The following is an 18,926-nucleotide window of genomic DNA, read 5'->3' on the forward strand; positions in this document are numbered from 1 at the left end:
CTTATTACTAAGTTTTGAAAGTTGTTTATATCTTCTAGATACAAATCATTTACCAGACATGATGTGCAAATATTTTCTCTCAGTCTTGGCTAAAACTGTCATTCTTAAACAGTATCTTTCAAAGAGAGGAAGTTATAATTTTAAGGAAGTCTCATTTACCATTATTTTCCTTTGTTGTCATAGCTGAGAAATTTTGCTTAATCCAAGGTCATAAAAATTTTCTCCTGTTTTCTTCTGGAAATTTCATACTTTCAGGTTTTACGTTTAGCCCTGTGACTCATTTAGAGGTTTGCTTTTTTTTTTTTCCTTTTTTATATAGTGCAAGGTATGGATAAAGGTTCTTTCTTTGTATATCTAATTAGTGTATCTTTGTGTATCTGATCAGTATCTAATTAGTCTAGAATCGTAACTTTAAAAGACTATCCTTTCTCCACTGAATTGCCTTTGAATCTTTGTCAAAAAACAGTGGTTCATATATGTGTTCCTATTTCTAGGCTCATTATTCTGCTGCACAGACCTATTTGTTTACTTGTTACTAACATCACACTGTCTTAATGATTGTAGCTTTACAAGCCTGGAAATCAGGTGGTGTTAATCGTCCAACTTTGTTCTTTTTCAAAGTTGTTTTAGATCTTTCTAGGGCCTCTACATTTCCATGTGAGTTTTAGAATCAGGATTTTGGTTAGCATTGTATTGAATCTATAGACAGTTTGGAAAGAACTGACATTTACCAGTATCAATTTTTCTAAAACATGAAGAAGATTTATTTCTCCATTTGTTTAGCTCCTTAATTTCTCTCAGAAATGTTTTGTGTTTTCTATGCAAGTTTTACATCTTTTTGATGCTACAGTAAACAGTTTTTTAAATTTCAATTTACACATATAATACAATTGATTTTTGCATATTGATCTTGTATTCTTCAACCAGGCTGAACTCATTCATTAGTTCTAGTAACTCTTTTCTAGATTTCACTGAATGTTCTATATAAACAATCATATTGATTATAAATACAGCTTTACTTCTTCTTTGCCAATCTTCATAGCTTTTATTTATTTTTCTTGATTGACTGCAGACTAGAACCTCTAATACAATGTGGACTAGAAGTGGTAAGAGTAGAAATATCTTTTTTTCTATTATTTTTATTGTGATAAAATGTACAGAACATAAAATTTACTATTAACCATTTTTAAGTGTACAATTCAGTGGCATTAAGTACATTCACATTATTGTGCAACCACCACCACCATCCACCCACGGAATTCTTTTCATTTTACAAAACTGACACTCTATACCCATTAACGGTAACTTCCCATTTCCCTACTCCCTCATTACCCCATGCCCTGGCAATCACCCATTCTACTTCATCTCTATGATTTTGACTACTCTAAGTACCTCATATAAGTAGAATCATACAGTATTTCTCTTTTTGTGACTGACTTATTTCACTTAGCATAATGTCCTCAAGGTTCATCCATGTTGTAGCATATCAGAATTCCCTTTCTTTTTTAAGCTTGTATAATATTCCTGTATGTACAAAGACATTTTGCTTATCCATTCATCTGTTGATGGATACCTGAATTACTTCCATGTTTTAGCAATTGTGAATAATGTTATGATGGGTGTACAAATATCTCTTCAAGACTCTACTTTCAATTCTTTTCAGTATATACCCAGAAGTGTAATTACTGGATCATACGGTAATTCCATTTTTAATTTTTTGAGGAACCTTAATACTGTTTCCCATGGCAGCTATACCATTTTCATACCTATTTTTTTCCTTAATCTTAAGGAAAGCATTCAGTCTTTCACCATTAAGTACGATGTTAGCTGTAAGTTCTTTGCAGATGTTCTTTATCATGTTGAAGAAGTTCCCTTCTATTCCTATTCTAGTTTGCTGAGACTTTTTAATAAGGATTTTTAAAAATGCTTTTACAGCATCTACTCAGATGATCATATAGTGTTATTTTTTGTGTTAATATCATGAATCACACTGATTAGTTTTCTAATGTTAAACCAACACCGCATTCCTGGAATAAAGTGCCAGTTGGTCATGATATATATAGTTCTTCCTTAAATATACTGTTGCATTCAATTTGCTAAAATGTTTAGAAATTTTGCATTTATGTTCATGAGGGATACTGCTGAAATTTTCTTCTATTGTAATGTCTTTTCTGGTGTTGGCATCAGAGTATGTGAGCCTCACAGACTAAGTTAGGAAGCATTCCTCTTCTTCAATGCTCTGGAAGTTTGTACAGAACTGGTACATATGAGGTGTGATCACAAAAGACTCTTCAGTGCTCTGCAAGAGTCTGTATAGAACTGGTACATATGAGGTATGATCAGAAAATACGGTGAATGTTTAAATTATTTTTAAAAAGTTATTATAGTGAAAGACACATTGCCATTAATCCCCCTCAAAATACTTCCCTGCTTCGAACAGCTTTATCCCATCATTCTTGCCACTTTCTGAAGCAATTCTGGAAGTCCTCTTTTGTGTCTTTAGCTATGCAGTTGTGGCTGCCTCGATGTCCTGAATCAATTCAAAACGTTTACCTTTCATGGTCATTTTGACTTTGGGGAAGAGCCAGAAGTCGCACGGTGCCAGATCATGGTCATTGTAGCATCACCATAAATTATTTTTAACATTTCGTGTTTCTTTGGCACTTTTTTGCAGTTTGAAACAAAGTTCATGCATTGTTCGTGATCCATGATATATGGCACACTTTAAAACACACCTTCTCTCAACCGTAGCTCACCTGACTGCACCGAACAAGATGAAACTTGTCACACACACACTGTTACTAAAGTTTGATGCGCCACTTCCCATATTGGAGATCCCTGCCTTTCCACTGGATGGCACTAGGCAGCAACATTCACTGTATTTTTTTGATGACATCTTATATACTCGTATATCAATTATCCCAAAGCTCAATGTTACTCTTTTCTTTTTTACAAGTTCTTTTTTTCTGTTTCATTTTGGATAGTTTCCACTGCTGTACCTTTAAGTTCACTACCCTTTTCTTTTGCAATGTCTGATCTACCGTTAGGCCTATCCAGTGTAGTTTTCATTCTACACATTGTTTTCATTTTTGTAAGCTTAATTTGAATCCTTTTCTTGATTTGAACAGTATCCTTTTTATATCTTCCATTTTGCTTATCCTCTATTTAATTTTTTTAACACTATAAATAGAGTTAACTGTTTTAATGGCCTTCTCTGCTAATTCTACTATATCAGTTCAAAGTCAGTTTTAATTGACTATTTTTCTCCTTATCATGGTTTGTATTTTCCTGCTTCTTTGTGACAATGTTAACTTTTTGGGGTGATATTTTGTATTTCTGTAAATATTCTCAAGCTTTGCTCTGTAATGACATTAAGTACCTGGAAACAGTTTATTCTTTTGGTTCTTGCCTTGAACATATTTTAGTCAGGACCAGACTACATTCAGTTTAGGACTAAATACTCCCCAATACTGAAACAAGATCCTTCTGAGTACTCTACCCAATTCTCCATGAAGTATGAGGTTTTCCAGACTGAATAGTGGGAAGGTACTAACCCCAGCTCTGTGTAAGCACCAAGCTCTGTTCTCTCTAGTTCTCTCAGATGGTTCTTTCCCTGGCTTCAGGATGCTTTCCTGGAACTAATAATCAACATCTTTCAACATTTCTTAAAATTTCTCAGATATAATAACTCTCCTAAACTACCACTTTGTTCTATTAAGTCTTCTGAAGCTCTAATTAAATCAAAATAGTACACTGGCAAAATGTGAATGATTTCCTTCTAAGTTCCTGATTTTCTTCAATGCATTTATTTTTTCAGAAAAATGTATTGAGCACATACTATGTGTTAGACACTCTCCTAACCAACGTAAAAACATAAATAAACTAAACTTTCCCTCTAAAATATTAAATATTAAATCCTTCTAGAACAGGAGAGAAAGCAGACATTTATAACACATTTTGTTAGGTATTCTTTCTCTGCTCCCATAACAGCTTGATCAGAAAACCTAACGCAGACTTGTTGGGAAAGGCAGGTAAAAGAGTATTTCTCAGAGAAGATATAAGCAGTGACTTAGAAATAAAAGGTTAATATATTATTATAACTTTGAAAAGAAAAATAGCTAGTATAGCTAGTATACTAATAAATTTTAAATAGAAAAAACACTCTGCGCATGTTCTAATAAAAATAACTAAAGAATTTGTGAATTCTCAGTTAAAGCTTACAAGGCGCTGCAAGGTCTGGACTTTTCCAGTTTCAGTTTACATCATTTTTCTCCAGCTCTCTTTGCTCTACTCTTACTACACTGTTCCAGTTCCTCATACACCATGGTCTTTCCTGACATAGAGACCTCTATTCATACTGCTTTTTTGTGTAAAATGCTCTCAGCTTATCCCTCTATGCCATTCACCATTTTGCCTTTTAAACTATTACTTCAAGGTTCAACTTAAATGTCACTTTCTCAGAGAAACTGTCCCTGTTCTAGATTTAAGTAAAATATGCTTGTACACTTCCTTAGCACCACGTTTCCCCTTTTACTAAAGCTCAGGATATTTAAATCCCTACTCGATGCATGCCTTCACCAATACTTTAGAAACTCCCAGAACAGGAACCATGACTGTTTTATTCACCACTGCCTAGCCGACCCAAGCACATAAGAACTTAATAAGTATCAGTTAGACTACCTATATCTGAAAGTATTAAGCTTAGGAATCAACATACTTGAGGATAAGCAAACCAGTCTCTAAGAAGATTCTTCTCCTGACTACCTAAGGAGGGCAATCACAGCTCTCGATACTATCACTTCAGTTATTAACATATGACTGGATAAATATCACATTTTTACTTTCATAAATAAAAAATAATTGATATAGTTTTACCATTCAAAAATAAAATATTTTGTAATAAGAACTTACCAAAATGTTTTTCTTATGTCGTTTCTCCTTTATATGTTTATGAGCTCCCTGGATATTTTCAATGTGAATTAAGCAAAGTTTGCATAGATACCGACAATTGGTATATTCTGGTGAGCGCTGAAAAGAAAAGTTTAAAAGTGCATTTTTTCAGAAAACAGAGAAGTAAATTTTTGACTACATATGTGAATGGCACAATTATGTAAATATAAGAGAAAAATAAGTTTGTAATAAACAAATCAGAACTTATAAACCCAAGAGATAGTTGTCCGTTTCAAAATAGTCATCATAGGAGAGCATATATTTCAAAACGCTGCAACCCCTGACAAAAAGATTCTCTCACTTTAGAATATTACGTATATGATTTTCTTTAAAGGGAAACCTGCCCCAAATTTAGCAACAGTCCTACCACCGACTAAAAATAAATATAGCCAGCTCGTATTCAGTATCTATTAACCTTACAACAACCTTATGAGGATTCCTCACTTTACTGGCAAAGCAACTAAATCTCAAGGTTTAAATACTTGGCCCAAGGCAACAAGCAAATAAGAAAATTCAGCTCAATGTAGTCACTCCAATTCTTTAAAAATTCTTTCAAACCGGTCCTTACTGGGGAATGAATTAAGCCTTCACGTAGACTTGCACTTCTTAGCTTCCTACCACAACTAGTTCTTAATTCATCAATTATTTTATGAGCTCATACTACATATGAAACATTTTTTTAGGAGCTGGGTATAATAGTGTAAACAAAATAAACAAAAATCCCTGTCTTTATGAATTTACATTTTAGTGTAAACAAACAAACAAATGCATAAATAGGAATATTTCAGGGGTGTTAACTGCTTCTTAAAAATAGGATCAACACTTAAGAACTTATTGATGAAGTGACTTAAAGGAAGTGAAGGATTAAGCTATGTGGATATCTGGACAGACATTCCACGCAGAGGGCAATGCAAAGGCCCTGAGGCAAGAATCTACCGAATATGTTGGCGAAACTATAAAAAGGCTAGTATGACTAGAACAGAAAGGTAATGCGGTGCAGATCACAAGGCCCCTTGTAAAGACTCTGGCTTTTATTCTAAGTTTGAGGGGAAGGCACTGAAGGTTTCTGAGCAAAGAATTATAAGATCTAATCAATATTTTAAAACGATCACTTGTCTTCTATATTAAGAATAGAAGCAGGAATTGCATATTGCCATTATGAGCACTCTGCAATAATCCAGAAGAGAGCTGATGTTGGCTTGGTTCATGTTCAGAGTGGGAGAAGAGGCAAGAAGGGTTGGATTCAGGAGTTGAAAGCATAAATACAGAATATCTAAAGCCATGAATATCGATGAGGTCACTAAGAGAGTCTTGAGATCACTCATATGAATTTTTCAATTGTAAAATGTTAGCAGACAAGGACATATCTGGATTCCTTTAGTAAAAAAAGCTTAATAGAACACTGAATAGGGTATCAGCAGGCCTGGGATAACAACTCAATTGACCTTAGATAAATCTCTAACACTGGAATCTACTTCTTTGTCCTTAAAATAATAAAAATTGCCCTACCTGGTAAAAATAATCCAATTCTACAAGTAGCTAATCTTTATTTAGTGCTTACTATATATCAGGCACTGGGCCAAAAACTTGACTTGTATTATCTTATTTAATCTTCATAGCAGCCAAGTGAGCTAGGTATCATGTTTATCAACTCCATTTTAATAATGAATAAACTGAGTTTTGAAGAGGTTAAATAACTTATCCAATGGTATTTAATCACTAAGTGGCAGAGACAGACCCAGTGACTCCAAAACCCATACACTTAACCACTAAGCAAACTACCTACCTCTAATTACTGACCAACTACTACCGAGTTTCCCCAAAAATAAGACCTAGCCAGCTCTAATGCATCTTTTGGAGTAAAAATGGGTCTTCCATAATATAACCAGGTCTTATATAATATGATATGATATGATATGATATGATATGATATGATATAATATGATATATAATACCAGGTTTTATATAAGACCAGGTATAATATACTATAATATAATTAATATAATATAATATATAATAATATAATATGAGCGGGTCTTATATTAATTTTTGCTCCAAGAGACACATTAGAGCTGATGGTCCGGCTAGGTCTTATTTTCGGGGAAACACGGTATGCGCAAAGTACTGTATGAGGCACAATAGCAAATAAGACAGAAATGTTCTCACCATCATTAATCTTCAAGTTTCACAGGAGACAAATGAAAAATGTTTTAAAATTATTATAGTTATAGTATTTTATTTTGCCATTAAACAAACACACTAATAAACCTTCTTTAAAGTTTCTGCAGACCAGGTAGAATAAAGATTTCTGGGCATGGAAATTCTAAGTATTCAACACTCCTAGTCAATATTTAATGCTTACTATAGGGAAGGTTACCCTTTTGATCTAATTATTTAGATTTATTCCTTCTTTGGTACAGCGTAAAAAATCTACATCTTTACTTCTCAATTAGACAATCTATGGGTATACACTGTGAACCAAAGAACCTGATGAAATAAAAAAACAAGTTAGTAAGAATATTCTTAGTGAGTGTCTAAAGTTGGTACAGTGTTAAACAAGAGGTTTTGGAGATCATAAGAAATAGAGGTGTCAGAAAGAAAAATTATTATAGACATCTATGCTGATTTTACATCATTGCTATCTAAATTCAACAACCCATGAAATGTTTTCCATGCTTCCAAGCTTTTCTTTCACCTTGGGTCACTCTTTCTTACTACCATCAAACATCCATTCTACCCCAACTTTTTCCTTCTCCCAAAAATTAACCTTTTCCACTTCATACCCTACATATCTTCCCATCCAAACCCTTGCTTATTTTGTTTGAAAAGACATTTTTCACATTTCCTTTAGAAATCCCATGTAATTTACCACCACCCTTCCCCAACACATCTGGGCAACTCCTAACCACTCCTTCAGACTCAGATCCAATGTCACCTCCTTATAAAGCATTCCTCAATTTTATGCCTCCATACCTAACTCAAGTTGGTCACTGTTTTGTCCAAGATCCCATTTTCAAACAGTATTATTACTATTATTAATATTATTTGCTTACACATCTTTCTCCAATTAGTAAACTCCTAGAAGAGCAGTACCATGTTTTTAAAAATGCCACACATACCCCAATTCAACTTTTTATCACCAGATCCTGGCACATGAAAGCACTCAGTATTTATTAATCTTTTAATAATATTTTAACAGATTAATATGAATTTATTAATATCTTGACAATGCACAGATCCAGAATAGCTACTAATTCCAGGCTTAAGAAAGAAAAAGTGAGAGGAAAGATAAAACTAAGTAAAATAGCAAACTGCAAAAAAGACTTCTAACGAGGATATTGTGAAGCTAGCTGCATTACCAACTCTCCTACATTAAGGGTCTCTACTCCTTGATATTCCTTTCTATTTTCATAGGGTGCCTACTCTGCCATAAATTCTATTCATAACCCAGGATTGCCTTCTTCAATTTAGTTATGACCTCATTTTCCTAAACTATATAAAAGCAGACCATTTCTTTCTTTCCTTTATTATTTAATCAAGAATGATGACCTATTATATGCATACTCACAAGTATCTCAAGTATCTATTTGTGAACAGATTAATTTATGATTCTTTCCTTCAATACGTAGCAGCTGTTTTTACTGTTAAGGCTAGGAATGTGTATTTCTAGGTTAAGAAATTAATTAGTACTCAGAAACAAGATACCAATGACTAGAACTGTTCCTAATACACATTAGATGTAAATATGGGAGAAAAAAGAGGAAAGGGGAAGAGAAAAAAGCAAGGGGAAAGGAAGAAGTCCAGGACATCATGGAATATTTTCTATTTTATTTCTGTCACTCTAAATGGACTGTTACCTTCTAATGGGCAGAAACTGCTATTCTCACCAATATATTCCCAGTGCCTAGCACATTACCTGGAACACAAGCTCTCAAGATCTATTTGATAAGTAAATAAATCAAGAGTCAGCAAACTTCTCCCATAACAGAACAAAGTAGTATTTCAGTAAATATTTTATGTTTTGGTAAACATTAGATATTTTATGCTCTGCGGACCACATATTCCTTATAGCAACTACTTAACATGGTAGCATAAGAGCAGCCATAGACAATATGTAAACAAATGGGCATGGCTGTGTTACAATAAAGCTTTGTTTACAAAGACAAGGGGCTAGGTGTATTTTACCGTAATTTAAAAAAACAAAACAAAAATAAGAGGGTAGGGCATAGTTTGTGAACCTCTGGAATGAATGAAGTCAGACTCACATATGTAAGAACTTGCAGAACAAAGGGAGGGAAGGGAAAAAAACGAGAGAAGAAGGAAAGAGAAAAGTAAGGAAAGATGAATGCTATCTCTGTCTTAGGAAAAGAAGAAAAATAAAAAGCTATACTTGGGAAAGAAAAGTTATGAAACACACCATCTTCCTCCAAATAACTAAAACAATATAGTATACTTTTTCAAGTCGAAAGATGTGATCTCTTTCTAAGCGTTCTTCTGCTTGTTTCAAGCCTAGCCTCTGCTCAGGTGTCAATGTAGATTCATCTATCACAGTGGCATTTTCTAAATAGTCCATCTCTGAAGAATTTTCTTTATTACAGTCATCATTCTTCATTTTACCTAGAAAAGGAAGCAATCACTTAGTTACCATCATCAGAACTAGTAAATCAAAACAAAAAAATTAATGGAAAACAGACATTCAATTTATACACACACAGAAAAAATATTCTTTCTTGGTTGTACAAGTTGGTATACTATGTAAAATGTAAGTAAGAGATATACATGATACCAAAATTCACAAAGAAAAATCTACTTCATGGGTCAACCGCCTATCTTGTTCTTTCAAGCTACCTATCAAAAGAGACAAATATAACTGACATTCACTACACAAGGCTAACATAACCATCTTGTAGAATCTCTGGAGTAAATATGATAAAAAGCTCTTAGTCCCTGAACAAAAGTCCATTTAGTGACTTTATCACTATACACCAGCAGCTAAAAGAACATACGCACTCCAGACCACAAACCCATACCAGGCTCCTTCTTCTTTGCTTTCACCGAATTCATGGATATCTCCACCACATCAGTAATTTTTCTTTGCTACTCTGCCTCCTGACTAGACTGTAATGTCTTTAAGGAATAGACAATGTGCTTTCGGAATAGACAATGTGCTTTCATCTTTGCATTTTCAACACCTAGCAATATGTACCTGGCATGCAGTAGGTTCCACCACCAGTGTGATTTTTTTAAATACAAACTGAGTCATATTATTCCCTTGCTTAAAATACTTAAAAGGCTTTCAAAGAGTTCGAATAAAGTTTAAACTCTCTAGCATATTATACGTATCTATAAACTTATATTCTGCTCTAATACTTTTCACTTCATTCATACCCAATGTGCTAGAATGGATCACTGCTACTTCAAGTCTCAATGCCTTTACATATGCTGATCCCTCCACCATCAAGGTCCTCCCCACTTCAACTATTAGGTTGGTGCAAAAGTAATTGCGGTTTTTGTAATTATTTTTAACCTTTTAAACCGCAATTACTTTTGCACCAACCTAATAATAATGTTTACATGTAAAATTCAGCTTAAGTGTCATGTTGCAGAAGACAGATGATATTCTTTATATTCTATAATGGTACCTCTATTATCTCACATTTGCATAGTAATATAATTTATATTCATTTATCCATCTTCTACATTAGATGATGAATTCCTTGATGCCAATAACTACGTCTTATTTAACTTTGTACCTTCAGATTTTAAAACAATGCCTAGACCAGATATGAAACAATAAAAAACGTGTTGAATAAATAAATTTGAATATATCTAAAAGGACTTATAAAGGTAAATTCTCATAGATAATCAACAAATCTCTCCACTCTGCTTTCAAAAGCCCCACTACCTGCTATCTACAAGAACCCTGACAGTCAATTCTACTTTTTGATAGTACTAATTTTCTGAAAAAAGAAGAAATAGTGTGCCTCTGGAGGTGTCTCCTACCACAAGTGTACAGAATAAGAAGGCAAACTCTTATATAAAGATATTAAAAAAGGATTCAGGGGCAGCCGGTTAGCTCAGTTGGTTAGAGCGTGGTGCTAGTTACACCAAGGTTGCCGGTTCGATCCCCACATGGCCCACTGTGAGCTGTGCTCTCCTTTCAAAAAAAAAAAAAAAAAAGGGGGATTCAAACATTATAAGTATCACTAGGTTAGCTAAGCGTTTCTTAAATTGTCAGGGAAGAACGATGCACCATGAGCAATTTGCACCTGTGTCCTAATACTTGAAAAAATAATTTAGTTTGTTAATAACAATTTTATGATGGAAATGTAAAAGAAAAGGTGAAATCCTAGTTTCTGTTCCACATTTCATGAAAAAGCGTGGTAGCAAGGCAATATAATAGTCTAACATTCCCTTTTCTATATGTACAACTAACTTGACCTGCATTACACAACAACTAACATCAGAAAATCCTGCAAAATTATCATTTCTGCAAATCTGAAGAATTAGAGAAATCTATATATCTTTCTTTAAAAGTCAAAAATAAATGAAATTATTTAATTTTCTGAAATCAACATCAAAATTAATCAGGCAGAATTTCCCAAACTTTTTCCCACAGAACACTAGTTTCTTGAGATGTTAATACTCTCATAAAACAAGAGTTGAAAACAGGTATTCAAACAAAAACCTGTACATGAATGTTCATATCAACACTATTCACAAAAGTCAAAGGTGAAAACGACCCAAATGTCCATCACTGAATATATGGATAAACAAATGTGACATATTCATATACTGGAATATTATTCAACTGTCTTAGTCAGCTCAGGCTGCCATAACAAAATACCATAGATTAGGTGGCTTAAACAACAGAACTGTTTTCTCACAGTTCTGGAGGCAGGCAAGTCCAAGATCAAGGTGCCAGCAGGGTTGGTGTCTGATGAGAGCTCTCTCCTTGGATTGCAGACAGCCGCCTTCTCACTGTGTCTTCACGTGGCCTTTCCTCGGTGCACGCACCAAGAAAGATCTTTCTTTTCTTAAAAGGCCTCCAATCCTATTGGATTAGGACCCATCCTTATGTCATTTATTCTTAACTACCTCCTAAAAGCTAGCTCCAGATACAATCACATTGGGAGTTACAGCTTCAATATAGGAATTTTGAGGGGACAAAATTCAGTCTATAGCATCAGCCTTAAAAAGGCAAGTACTGATATAAGCCACATGAATGAATCTTGAAAACGTGACGTTTAATGTAGGAAGCCAGACACAAAAAAACACATAGTGTATGATTCCATTTCTGTAAAATATCTAGAAGAGGAAAATACATAGAAACAGAAAGCCTATTAGTGGTTGTCTGAGGCTGGGTGGGGGAGAGAATGGGAAATGACTCTTAATGGGATACAGGGTTTCCTTTTGGAGTGATGAAAAAATTCTGCAATTACGTAGTGGTAATGGTTGTAGTACACTGTAAATGTACTTAGTGCCATTGAATTGCACCTTTAAAATGGGTAAAATGGTAAATTTTGTATGTATTACACCACCAAAAAAAGTTACACAGCGTTACCATATAACTCATCAATTCCACACGAAAATATATCAAGGAGAAATGAAAACATACATCCACACAAAAACTTTTAAACAAATGTTCACAGCAGCATTATTCATAATAGCCAAAAGATGGAAACAATTCAAGTATCTATCAACTGATGAAAGGATAAACAAAATGTTATATAGCCATACAATGGACTATTATTCAGCAATAAAAAGGAGTAATGTATTGATACATGCCACAACATGGATGAACCTTGAAAAGATTATGCTAAATAAAAAAATCCATACATAAAGGCCTCATAGTGTATAAGTCTACGTAAAATAGGCAAATCTATATAGAGAGAATATAGATTAGTGGTTGGCGGTGGATAGGAGCAGAGGGTAATGATCAGTAATTGCTAATGAATGTGGAGTTTCTCTTGGGGGGGTAATAAAAATGTTCAGGAATGAAACAGTGGCAATGTCTACATGACTTTATGAATATACTAAAAAGCCACTAAATTGTATATTTTTAAAAGATCAATTTTATGGCAGTGAAAAATACCTCAACAAAACCATTACATAAAAAGGTAAATCAAAAAGTTAAAAATATGTTAATAAGGACTACAGAGAAAAATTAAACAGGTAAAAGGAATAAGGAGTGTCAGAGATGGAGGCGAGGGTTGTATGGTTTAGATAAGTGGCCTGGCAAAAGCCTCACTGAGAAGGTAAAGGAGATAAGAGAGCTAGCTAGCCATATGGACATCTGGGAGAAGAGTGCTCCAGGCAGAGGAAAAGGTAAATGTGAAGGCCATCAGGTGGACATTTATGTTCACATCTGAGGAACTGCAAAGAAACACGCAGTTGGAGCAGAGAGAGAAAGGATAAGAAATAGATGAATAAGGGCAGAGAAGTGGAGGAGTGCCACAGATGATGTAGAGCCCTCTAAGTCACTACAGGGACACCACTAGCTTTTACTCTGATGTATGGGAAATCACTGAAACATTTTGAACAATAGTAACATGATCTGAATAATTTTAACGGGATCATTCCAGCTGCTACTAAAAACACAATGAAGGATGGTGTAAGTGAAAGTAAGGAGATAAGCTAGGTTATGCTGCTCAAAAGCATGATCCTGACAAACAACATCAACCTCACTAGGAGTTTGTTAGACATTTAGTATCTCAGGCCCTAGTCTAGGCTTTCTAAATCAAAAACCTCTGGGAATAGAGCCCAAGAATCTGCATTTTAATATGAATCCCAGAGGATTCATATGCACGTTCAAGTTTGAGAAGCCAGATCTAGAATACTCTCTCCTCAGATATTCACCAGGCTCACTCTCACCTCTTTCCTTCAAGTATTGGCTTTTCTGTCACCTTCTCAGTGACAATTTAAATTTGAAACACCACCACCAGATACAGTAGCATCCATTCCCTATGACCTTTCCTATTTTATTTTTCTCATAAGATCTATCACTATCTAATTTATTGTATACTTTTGTTATTTACTATGGTTGTGTCTGTCTCCTCCCAATAGAATATTAACTCAAGAGCAGTGCTGTTTGGTTCACTGCTATATTCCTAGTGACTGAATCAGTACCTGGCACATAGCAGACACCCCAAAAAATATTTACTGAATAAACGAATGGCGAAAGAAAAACTGGAAAAATGGTAAAAATGCTAGGTGGGGGCTAAAGATGGGCCTAACAGAGATTAGTCCACTAATCTCAGGTGGGCCTCAGATTAATCAAATTTCTATACAGCCTATTAAGTCCAAATAGGTCACAATCCAGATATAAAGGTTTGGTTTGATTTGATTTACAAAGGAGCAATCTAATGAGAAATAATTCAAAAATTAATTTGGTTTTTTTATGATAAAAAAGTGGTAAACAATTATATATGAATATGACTTCAAGGCAGACATTATACATATTAAAGAGAATTCTTTAAAACATGAGAAGCACTTATTTATGAAATATGATTTTTATGCAGTACTATAAATCATTCTTATTAATTTGTTAAACCAAGTCTCCCAAAAGGACCTCTTCTTGGTCTACTAACTTCTTTAAGTAGTTCAGTTTGTTCTCCGTGTTAACAAATAACGGAACTGCATTTAATTGGAGAAATAATAATAAAGGATACTCATTACCACTGTATGCCTATTATGTCAGGCACTACATAAAACTCTCTGTTGGACTTAACCTTCACAACACAGGCAGCAACATGTCTACTTTTCTAAAAATGAGGAAACTGAGAAATATTTTAAAAGATAAGCAATTTATGCAAATTACAAAGTTACTAAGTAGGGAAGACAGGATTCAAAACCTGTGTGATTTTACTCCAGAGCCTACACTCTTCGCTATCTCTCTGTCACCTCATTTGTTTTGTTGCCTTTAAAAATATATAATCTTTAAACCAGATTTTTCACTAATTCAAATGATCAGACCCTTGTAAGTGATCTTATTATGCACCAGTTATTTGCCAACTTCAATCATTCATGTACTATCATGTTTAGATCTGCCATAGCAAAACTTTACCGGTACTATTATTTACTTGATACTGGCTGTAAATTACTTTTTTTGGACTTTTCCTAAGCCTTATCTATAAAATTATGAAGTTGTCATTTTTCTTACACAACTAAAAATACCTCTATTAAATTTTTTTGAATGGTTGGTCAATATATCATCATCTGGGTACCACCATAAATAAAAAGAAGCTATTTCTGAACTCTTTACCAGTGTTTCTCAAAGTATGATAAATAATGATTTAGAAATAGCTTCTTTTTTTTTTTTTTGGTCTACACATCAAGGAAAGGCTTTATTCTTCTAGTCACAGAAACATTAAGAAAAAAGACTGCTGAGGGGGAAAATCATTAGTTTAAATAAAATCAGAATTAAAGTCCTCAAAAGACATGGATAATATTTATAAATAATTAATTAAAGCTCAGATCAAAATCCCAGAAGAAACACTGCTTCCAGTCTTGTTCCTGTCAAAGAACTTGCTACACTGTAGCCAAATATATAAACATACATACATATATATGATCATAGCACTAACTTTGCTTAAAACTTGTCAATGGCTTCTCAAAACACTCATAATAAAGTCCAAACTGTCTATAATGTCCTAAAAGGCCTTTTATTCTCCAATTCTTGTGTACTTTTCAGCTGAATCTTTTGCCACTTTCCCCCTCAGTTCCCTGTTTAGTCACACTGAATCTGAAACACACTTGTAGTCTCACATTGATATCATGCATGCGTTTTCTCAACCCAAAGTCTAAAGCCCTCAATTAAATCATTTACATTCTCAACTCAAGTTTTGGGCACTGAACTAAATCACTACTTGATCTGTATCATCCCCATCTAACTAGAAGCTTCCTTGAGGTCTGGGGCTGTGGGGGTTTTTTTGTTTTTCCATTGTAAACACATGCTTGACATATAATAGGAACTCAATACATACATGTTCGGTGAATAAATGAGCAATATGTTAGCAGGACCATTTAAAAAATGAAAGAGAGGGAGGGAGGGAGGGAGGGAGGGAGGGAGGGAGGGAGGGAGGGAGGGAGGGAGATAAAATACTGACTATAGGAGCCACTAAATTTATATTTGCTCAGGCTTTTTACCTACCATAATAAATGTAAAGGTTCTTTTTTAGCTTTAAAAGCCATGTTATTAATGTCCTTTTTATAATTAAAGTAGTTAAAAATCAATCGGGACAATCTAAAGAACATTAGTAGAGGAAAATCCCTCCAAAAACGTGACTTGCACAATAATCTAATCTGTACTTACTCAAATCATCCGAGGTGTCTTCAACTCCTGAAGTACTATCATCAGAATCACCAGTATTATCTGTACATGTTTGTTGCTTCTGAGATCCTGGAGCATTTTCCAGAGCAGATTTTCCTCCCTCTACAATATCAATATTCACTTTGTCCAGAGAAGTAAAGGAACTTGAAATTTTCTTTCCAATGTGCTGTAATTCCGTCTGTCTCATGTTTTCTTTCAACCGTAAACTGGGCACCTTCTCTGCTTCTGCTGGTGAACTGAGAACCTTTACTGATCTCATCTGAGAACTGGGTGCTTTTTCTGATTTCTTCTGGGAACCAAGTACCTTTTCTGCTACCATTGCCGGTGAAGTGGGTGCCTTTTCTGTTTTCACTGGTGAATTAGGTGACTTTGGTGATTTTTCTGCTTTTGCCTGTAAACTGGATGCCTTTTCTACTTTTACCTGTGAAACAGGTACTTTCTCTGCTCTCACCGGTGAATTAGGTGACTTTTTTGCTTTGCAGTAACTTGGATCTCGAAGGACTAACCCCAAATCTTTCGGACCTGGAACGTTGGCAGCATTTACCTTACATGATTTAACTTCTGTTTTGTCTATACAAATATCATTTTGCTTATTTTTTTTATTACTATTCCTATTTGGAGAGCTGGTCCCAATTTCTTTTATGGATTTCTCATTTCTGGCTTTCAAAGTTTGATTAGTTATAACTTTAACTGTTTTGCTTTCTTCAGAAAGAGCCCAAGCATTCTTCTTTGGTTCATGATTTTCATTTTTAGAGGTCTTAGACTCTTCCATTATTTGAAAACCTGCTTCTTTCCAATTGTGTTACTGTAAATTGGCAGATCTCCAGTAGTTTGAATTGCTTCAAATCCAGTTTAGGCAAGCAAACTATTGAATTAAAAAAAAAAAAAAAATGTTATTTAAAATGCAAAAGCCATTTTTTAAATATTAGTGAGACATGAGAAAACTTTCAAACTGTGTTCTCAAAACTAAAGAAATAATAAAAAAAAATGTTTAAACTCTGAAAACTTTGAAAAAGAATTAAAACCCACTTAGTAAATAGCCAAATGCTCATAAAGAAGGTTCTAATGTAATTATGGCAATACAAGGGAATTTTAGAAGTAAAACGTTTTCCATTACTCAATAAGAATTTCAACTAAAAGGGAAATAATTGTGATGTACCACAATTAACACAAAAAGGAAATGGAACAAAGAAAACACAACAATTCCAATCTATATGCAACATAGGAAATCAGTTTATAGAGCCTAAGTGGTAAAATCCTAACCATAGGACTTTCCTACTAAACAGTACCTATTTATACCACTAACCTACTTCAAAGTTAACTCTAAACATGGAGACACAATGTCAAGACTCTCTCCATCTCTGAAGTATAAAGTAGTTTAGTAAATTCTTCTGAAGTAAGAAAAATTTAAAAACCAATAGGAATCCAGAGTTAAAAAGTGATAGTAAAATTTTATGGTATTATAATGATGGATACATGTCATACATTTATCAAAATGCATAGCATGTATACCACTAAGAGTGACACCTAATGTAAACTATGAACTTTGGGTGATGTCAGTGTAGGCTCATGACTGTAACAAAGGTACCATTCACTCTGGTGCATAGATGTTGATAGTGGGAGAGGCTATGCCTGTTTGGGGGAAAGGGAGTATAGGGACACTGTACTTTCTGCTCAATTTTGCTGTGAAACTAAAACTGCTCTAAAAAAAATGTTAAAAAAAAAGATGATAGTAAGAATACTAAAATCAGTCAGAACTCATTTTGTTCTAAAATATAATAGGAACAATTTTGTATTTACCAGAGAGCAGAAATTATAAATAAATGAAAATACTGTATTTTGTTAAATTATTTCAATGTTAGAAATGCTTTATATAATACAGTACATGGAAATCAGGAATTTTTGCTGTTCACTTTGCCCTGGATGTCTTAAATTCAGACCTATGCCTCTAAACAAAGATAATATAAATAAAACCTACTCAGCAAAAACAAACTGCACGTGTAGCACCTTTGATTTTACCTGGTTAATTTATTAAATTACAAATTTGGGTAGTCAAACACCTCTACTCATATAATTATACATAATATAAACACAAAAACATTACCTAAAATAAAAAGCTCAGACTACCAGTCATTTACTCCCAACTGTCTGTGTTTATGCCAAAGCATATTTTTTTTAAAAAAATCAATTATACTTACCTAGTTACACTGAAACATCTTACAGAACTTGGACCTAGCTTTTATAATTCCTATTTGTAATACAGTTTTCTACAGTCTGTCTTGATCTCTGTCCAGATTAATATTGTCTTTTATTTTTTTTAAAAAACCACAACTTATTAGGTACTTTTTTCTAAATTCAGTAATATTTTAAGAAATTATGATTACTAAAATTTAAGCCCAAACCAAACTACATTTTCACCATTAATTTCTTTTTTGACTAACATTATTTTCTAGTAAAATAATATTCCAGCGCTTTTATCTAATAAATATCCAGGTGTTCAGATATTTGAATTTATTTAATTAGTACAGCCTTCTTTCATTATTTCTGATAAGGTGTTTTATATAACTGTCAGACAGTTGTCAAATAATATGACTATCTCTAAATTTTTTGAAGAAACTGCAGCAGGTTCCTAATTTAAAAAATA

General features: G+C 33.8%; 1 protein-coding gene across 10 annotated transcripts in view; it reads right to left on the minus strand.

Annotated features, from left to right (window-relative positions):
* The window catches only part of TUT4 (terminal uridylyl transferase 4), a 106,946-nt gene that overhangs the window by 59,214 nt on the left and 28,806 nt on the right, over positions 1 to 18,926 (minus strand). For all 10 annotated transcript variants that reach the window (XM_019742855.2, XM_074334721.1, XM_019742854.2 and 7 more), the window contains exons 2-4: positions 16,265 to 17,147; positions 9,404 to 9,567; positions 4,912 to 5,028 (exon numbers count right to left, since the gene is read on the minus strand). In XM_019742855.2, coding sequence (XP_019598414.2) covers positions 4,912 to 5,028; positions 9,404 to 9,567; positions 16,265 to 17,054 — 1,071 coding nt within the window. In that variant the 5' untranslated portion in view covers positions 17,055 to 17,147. The remainder of the gene's footprint in view (positions 1 to 4,911; positions 5,029 to 9,403; positions 9,568 to 16,264; positions 17,148 to 18,926) is intronic.

Source organism: Rhinolophus sinicus, linkage group LG06, assembly GCF_036562045.2.
Source record: "Rhinolophus sinicus isolate RSC01 linkage group LG06, ASM3656204v1, whole genome shotgun sequence".
NCBI classification, from domain to species: domain Eukaryota; kingdom Metazoa; phylum Chordata; class Mammalia; order Chiroptera; family Rhinolophidae; genus Rhinolophus; species Rhinolophus sinicus.